This window comes from Lissotriton vulgaris, chromosome 12 (assembly GCF_964263255.1).
Source record: "Lissotriton vulgaris chromosome 12, aLisVul1.2, whole genome shotgun sequence".
In the NCBI taxonomy this organism is placed as follows: domain Eukaryota; kingdom Metazoa; phylum Chordata; class Amphibia; order Caudata; family Salamandridae; genus Lissotriton; species Lissotriton vulgaris.
The window spans coordinates 808,330,989-808,338,516 of NC_141700.1; the positions used below are offsets into that span (position 1 = coordinate 808,330,989).

General features: G+C 44.1%; 1 protein-coding gene across 1 annotated transcript; it reads left to right on the plus strand.

Annotated features, from left to right (window-relative positions):
* The first annotated feature begins 5,748 nt into the window (after window positions 1-5,748).
* Window positions 5,749-6,708, plus strand: LOC147678824 (olfactory receptor 6N2-like). Its single transcript, XM_086945744.1, has one exon. The coding sequence runs from the start codon at window positions 5,749-5,751 to the stop codon at window positions 6,706-6,708; it is 960 nt and encodes a 319-aa protein (XP_086801870.1).
* The last annotated feature ends 820 nt before the right edge of the window (window positions 6,709-7,528 follow it).

Consider the following 7,528-nt stretch of genomic DNA (forward strand, 5'->3'; position numbering starts at 1 on the left):
GCAGTCAGAGAAAGGACTGTAAACACAACTCCGTTGGCATAGCTACTGGGGGAAGCCCTGAAAACTGTAGGGCTATGTCAGCACAGTGGACATACTGTTGATGCTTAAGTCACTGGCTGCAATACACAGGTTGGATATCTTTAGAAAGCTGGTAGCGGACACATTAGCACACAGATTGTAAGCAGAAGATGCAGGAAGTATTCCTCTGGATTTCCCTTCTAAGAAGCTGAAAGAAATCTTTCATGCAGAATGATTTCACCCTTTCTTGGCCAGCACTTCGCCCATGCCTCTAGCACTGATGAGGGGTAAGTTTTACTTGTCTATAGAGAATGGTGTAACATTTTGTGTCCAAATAATGTTTCTTTCCCAGTCTCCACATAGGCCCTTTTTAATTGGCCACAGAGGGAGTCTGGCATTGTGTTGAAATGACCAACACAGTTATCATCTTAGTCGGTCAGGCCCACAAAAGTCTTGAGATGGTCCTTGTTTAGAGGTTCTTGCTTCCCTTTACCACCTTCTGCAGACCACATTTGGGATTCACTCCAAGACCAGAGTAATGTGGTCTAAGTCTTCAACTTCATCCACATTGAAACAATTCTTCTCTTTCCTGAGCGTTCAACCTGCCTCTTCTTCATTCTCCCCAATTATCATTGTGTATCTTAAATATACTGAACATAGTCCGACCTTGGAATAAACGTCTGAAAATATATGTAGCTTGGATGAGCCAAAATTACACTGATGAACTGGTAAATATCTGCTGATGTAACAAGTACTTTCCCACCCGATGAAGCCTTTTCTGATAGACCACTGATTGTGTGTTTGCTTGCCGTTCAGGAGAAGGATCTCATTAATGTCAGACTGTTGGCCTTCATAGTAGGTATGTTTTTGTTGACACTGTGGAGGTAGACAAGAAATGTACATTACTTTTTAGGGTCTAGACATCACCACGAGTAAAAGCCACATTGTGGCCGCTACCTGTTCAATAATGTCTTTTTATGTACTTAAGCATTACCCTTATCTCTACTATAGGTACGGTTCTTGGCTTATGACTTACAGGCATGGCATCAGTTCTCATTATGTGATGCTCATGTCCCTTTAGCTTGCCAATTGGATCTGCAAATAGCTCCTTATGCTTAAGAATGTTTCTACTCTCCTGCCAAGAATCAATGCTTGATCTCCTTATCTTGACCTCAAATACATCTATAGAACACGCTGTGGTTTCCACCTATGGACAGGTGATGTTGTGTTTTGCACCCAAGTATAGGTGGTCCATTTTCTGAAATATATGACCATTCTTTGCAACATGGCTATGGGTTTCAGGATTGCTCTCTCCATAACCATGAGAACAACTGTTCCAACATTAGATTCATCTGCTACAAGTGGACTTATAAGATGGATATCACTGAATTCACAAACTGCAGCCACCTTCATTTCAGATTCCAAACAAAGGGGTTGATGCTTGTATCCTCTCTCTGTAGACATGTGTAAAACTTGTGCCTTCTCATGACCAAGTTTACTTTCTTTGTGTCACGCTGGTCCAAGCATTGAATGACCTCTTTGAACATCACAGATGGGGTTGGATGGGGTTTGTTTGTTTGAGTGTAGTCGGATTTGCAGGTTTCTTTCACAGGAACCCTCATGGGGGAGAATCTGCAACCCAAGCAAGCAATGAAATATATTTGTAAAGAGAATAAAAGGAAAAAGAGAACCTTCGAGGCAATAAGGATAGAAGGCAAATGCAAGTAAGACTGAAAAGCACCAGTGATGAGGTGCTGGGTTTCTGTGAGGGAGGAAAGTTTCTAAAAGCATGCTTGAACAATTTGTCAACAGGTCAAGGAGAATGTGGCACATGTGAAGCACTACAAACAAGTTGAAGGGATGAAAACATCTGTCTGACCCTCTTTAGGCTCATACAGGAGGTGCTCTGTCTGTATGACCCCCTTTGGGATCATGTAGTAGGTTCTTTGTCCAGCCGACTATCTTTGGGTTCATGCAGTAGTTGGCTCGGCCCATCTGACCCACTTTCACAACATGCAGTAAGGGGTCTGTCTATCTAACCCTCTTTGTGTTCTTGCAGTCGGTGCTCTCTCCATTTGACCCTCTTTGTGTTCTTGCAGTCGGGGCTCTCTCCATTTGACCCTCTTTGTGTTCATGCAGTTGGTGCTCTCTCCATTTGACCCTCTTTGTGTTCTTGCAGTCGGTGCTCTCTCCATTTGACCCTCTTTGTGTTCTTGCAGCCGGTGCTCTCTCCATTTGACCCTCTTTGTGTTCTTGCAGTCGGTGCTCTCTCCATTTGACCCTCTTTGTGTTCTTGCAGTCGGTGCTCTCTCCATTTGATCCTCTTTGTGTTCTTGCAGTCGGTGCTCTCTCCATTTGACCCTCTTTGTGTTCTTACAGTCGGTGCTCTCTCCATTTGACCCTCTTTGTGTTCATGCAGTTGGTGCTCTCTCCATTTGACCCTCTTTGTGTTCTTGCAGTCGGTGCTCTCTCCATTTGACCCTCTTTGTGTTCTTGCAGTCGGTGCTCTCTCCATTTGACCCTCTTTGTGTTCATGCAGTCGGTGCTCTCTCCATTTGACCCTCTTTGTGTTCTTGCAGTCGGTGCTCTCTCCATTTGACCCTCTTTGGGCTCATGCAGTCGGTGCTCTCTCCATTTGACCCTCTTTGTGTTCATGCAGTCGGTGCTCTCTCCATTTGACCCTCTTTGGGCTCATGCAGTCGGTGCTCTCTCCATTTGACCCTCTTTGTGTTCATGCAGTTGGTGCTCTCTCCATTTGACCCTCTTTGTGTTCTTGCAGTCGGTGCTCTCTCCATTTGACCCTCTTTGTGTTCATGCAGTCGGTGCTCTCTCCATTTGACCCTCTTTGTGTTCTTGCAGTCGGTGCTCTCTCCATTTGACCCTCTTTGTGTTCTTGCAGTCGGTGCTCTCTCCATTTGACCCTCTTTGTGTTCATGCAGTCGGTGCTCTCTCCATTTGACCCTCTTTGTGTTCTTGCAGTCGGTGCTCTCTCCATTTGGCCCTCTTTGGGCTCATGCAGTCGGTGCTCTCTCCATTTGACCCTCTTTGTGTTCATGCAGTCGGTGCTCTCTCCATTTGACCCTCTTTGGGCTCATGCAGTCGGTGCTCTCTCCATTTGACCCTCTTTGTGTTCATGCAGTTGGTGCTCTCTCCATTTGACCCTCTTTGTGTTCTTGCAGTCGGTGCTCTCTCCATTTGACCCTCTTTGTGTTCATGCAGTTGGTGCTCTCTCCATTTGACCGTCTTTGGGCTCATGCAGTAGGTGCTCTGCCCATCTGTCCCTCTTTGAGCTCATGCCATGGGGGCTCTCTCACTGGAGGTTGGGTGGCTCAGAATCTTGCATTGGGGTTGAAATCCATGGGTGACACCCACAGAGGTGTCCAGCTTTAAACCAGTTCTGAGTTGTTTCCTCTGAGCCTCTCTTTCACTCTGATGAGGCTCGTGGAGGTCAGGATATGTGGTTAGATTTCAGGATCTAGGAAAGACTTTGAAGCAGCACAGATGCAATGTCAGATGTGAGGCTGTCTGGAGATGTGTTGCTCAGATATGGATTTACCTTAAATAAATGAAAAGACAAGAGGAGTTTCACAGAACAGGAACAAGTTGGTTCAATTAAGAGCTGAGGCCGGGAGAGAACGGACAGAATGTGTCCACTCGGAATCTCTTGATGTACAAAGTTTTGGCAGTTAATTTATACAGTACATGAGGTACAATAAATTGTTCCCTACAGTCCAAAAGAGCATATTTGTCATAAGTCAATCACATGTGCACATGTGATAATGAAACTGGTGGCTCTTGACCCCTGGGGGAGCATAATTTTGGCCATGGAGTATGTGTCCAGATGTCTGCTGTGAGGAGCATGTGATCACTACTTGTGGTGTGCGTGTCGTGTCTTTATTGGTTGAGTGTTCCTATCTATATGTAGTATCTAGCTTGTGGCATTTCTGGGGAAATCAAGCCTTCCTCCATACAGGTTTTATTGGGTGCCATTTTCTCAGACTTGTTTGTAATGCAACTATCAGTCTGCAGAATCGATCAGGGTTTTTTCCTGGGTGCATGTTTGGCTGTAACAATTGTCACTTATACAGTTACACCTATGAAGCTTTACTCCATCTGCTCTGCATGTGCCTGGCCCTCCTAACCGATAGGTGAAAACATCTATGACCAGCTTTAAGAGCTCTCCAAGACAGATCATGCCAGCCTGCAGTGTTAGGTCTACTGAATGGAACCTCCGTCCAGTTGTCCTGCAAGGCAGTGAGGCTCCTCACCTAGGCTTCCAAGCAGCTGGAAGAGCAGTGACAGTGACAAGCCGAAGGGTGGCAGGGCTTCCCTGGGAGTGGTGCTGTCGCGGAGAGCACAGTCCTCCTATTCTACATGTATTCGCTTCTGTTGCTTTTCATCTGGTCAGTTTTCTCTAACGCTAATTTGTGGGGAGTGGGATCTTTCCCTACTGGTTGTTATTTTACATTGCAATGGATGCCCTCCTGTCCAATGTACCCACAATGTGGAAAGTCCACACTCATGCCAGGAGCACCAGCACTTTATGCCTAATTATTGTTTATAGCTTTACAGACAACAACAGTTCCTGTGGACAATCAACAAATGATACTTATTATATAATAGCACAATCACAATAGCCGAAGGAAAAGATATGTCTGAAAATACTTTGTTTTAAATAATGTAATCACATTATTTCAAATCTAGTGCATGGTGTCCCAAGTGAAACCTATATTTCTAGGTTGTGACTTTTAGTGACATAAAAACAAGGTTTCATCAAAGATGTACAAGAGCGACCATTAAATCAATACATAATATGTGCTCACGGCCTACTAACACAGTGATAGTGGCTGACAATAGTTCGCTTCACTTGGTCATTATTGTTTCTGTCTTGATTGGCTATCAAAGTCTAACTGGAAGCACTTTAGTTGACGAGCATACGCAAAGGGAGAGAAGACCAAATGTCGCTGACATTTTTACGCACCAGCACTTTACATTTTGGACTGGATTTCTGTTGTCTTTATTTTGATGTCATACTGATTTTTCAGTGAACCATAACCCGTTCGATGCGGGGGATATTCCCCTGCTGTGCTGGGGGAAGGGGAGCGGTCACAGCGCTCACATGCTCATGACAAGCTCAGCTCGTCACGGCCACACCCGTTCCTGTGGACGCTCAGCACAGCAGGGGAATTATCCCCGCATGCGAGCGTTCCCCGGCTCATGACGAGCTCAGCTCGTCTTGAGCATTTAAGGGGTTAATAAAAAATGTTTTATCTTTTTATTATTTGTTCTGATAAGTACAATCATGTATATTGTACTGATCTACATTAATCAAACAGTAAGGAATGCTAACTTATTTAAATTACAACAATATTTATTTGAATTTTAAATTATTTAAATTTTTCCATAGGTTGTCCAGTGCAGGGATTGGATGATTTAGGTATTCATGTTTTATAGCAGCAGTGTGTGTGTCTTCGGAAGTCCTCACATACTGTGTTTTGTTCTTTCTTTGTGACACAATTGTTACTGTGTCATTGGGTGTGCATGTGTGGTGTCTCCTTTCATGCAAGCCCAGGAACTTTCAGCTACTGGAATAATAGATGGACAAAGGAACTTTGGGCTTCAGTATTCTGATTATCTCTCTCAATAAAAGCTGATTACTGTATTCACAATACTTTAACATATGTTTGGATTATAATGTATTTAATTCAGTTTTTTTTCTAAACAGCAAACATGGCAAAATCAGACTGTTTGAGGAACACATCAGATGCTCCAGTATTCCTGCTTCTGGGACTGCAGGCTCTGCCAGAGATAAATCCTTTCCTGCTTCTAATGGTTCTCATGGTTTATTTGTTAACTGTGTGTGGGAATATCTTGATGGTTGCAACAGTTTACCTGGAAGCCAGTCTTCACTCTCCCATGTATTTCTTCCTTGGGAACCTGGCCCTCCTGGATGTCTGCTCCACATCCAATGTGGTGCCCACCTTACTGGGTGGGTTACTGACACACCTCTATCTCATCTCTTTTCAGCAGTGTTTGATCCAGTATTTCTTCTTTGGTTGGCTGGCATCCACAGAGTGCTTCCTTCTCACAGTGATGGCTTATGACAGATATATGGCCATTTGCTTTCCTTTACATTACCCAACACTCATGGACCAGAGATGCTGTCTTCAGCTGGCTGCGGGTGCCTGGGTGGCTGGCTTCTTCTCTGCGCTCTCTGCAGACTCGCTGATGAGCACAGTCCAGTTCTTTGGCCAGAGACTAATTGACCATTTCTTTTGTGATTTTGAACCTCTTATAAAAGCTGCCTGCTCTGACACCTCACTGATAAAAACAATCACATTTTATGTCTCATCCTCTGTAATAGCTCCACCTTTTATATTCATCATAGTATCCTACGTATGTATCATGGCAGCAGTATTAAGAATTCCATCTTCCAAGGGGAGGAAAAAAACATTTTCTACTTGCAGCGCCCACCTGGTGGTGGTCAGCACATACTTTGGCCTCCTGATTATAATGTACGTGGCACCATCAGCAGGACACACACTGAACGTAAACAAAGCCATATCGCTGTTGTACACCATGGCCACCCCAATGGTTAATCCCATTGTGTACGCTTTGAAGAACAAGGCCATCATGGATGCTTTGAAGAAAGAAAGGTGGAAAAAGGTTTTTACATGTCTAGAAACCTAAATTATGGTGTTTTTCCATTTTGTACAAGTGATGATCTCAGTGGTGGTAAGAACTGTGTGATAGTAAGCTGACGTCCAGGCGGCAGTGCTCACTTGAATGACCGTGAAGAATAGATGGGTTGAGGAGGAAATATGTACTGATGTGTAATAGATGTCTGAGGTGGCAATCAGAGAACAAAATGGTAATTTGTAATTTTCCTATACTGAGTGGTGATTTAAATCTGAAGTTGGCTGATTGAATATATTATGCCTGTATTTATTGCTTTCCATTGGTAAATGTCAGCTTGTTTTCATGCTCAGTTGTATGGTTTCTGATTTTGACATTAATGAATCACAGAAAGAAAAAAAACTGCAAGGCGGTGAGCCAATGGGAAGTCTGTCTACAACAACTACTATCAGTTTTATCTCTATTCACCACTGATGGCGGGGGACTGCCCTGGATCTTCATGCCTTGGAGTCTGGAATGAGTGCTCAGTCTCTTCAGTTGTATTCAGCTGTAGAAGTTTCATCACTGACATATGTGTCATCTTGTTTGTTTCTGCTGGCGGTCAAAGGTTTGGGAGCAAAGTTCAGTCCAATAAGGAAAGGTCAAAACATTGCAAGAGGAAGGTCATTCAGATACTCCAAACCTATTGATTGCTGGGGGGTTAAACAGGAGAGCACTGCAGCTCAGATTCATGAGCCTACCACACAGGGCACCGCAGCACAAATAGTTACTGCCCTGCATTGCGTGAGAGGGAGAGAGAAGAACAGCCCCATTTCAACAGCGATACAGCACTGTCCTGCTCTCTTCCTAGTGCAGGTGGAACTATACTGCCAAG

Coding starts and splice junctions, on each gene's coding strand:
- LOC147678824 (XM_086945744.1), top strand. CDS start 5,749: ATGGCAAAATCAGACTGTTTGAGGAACACATCAGATGCTCCAGTATTC.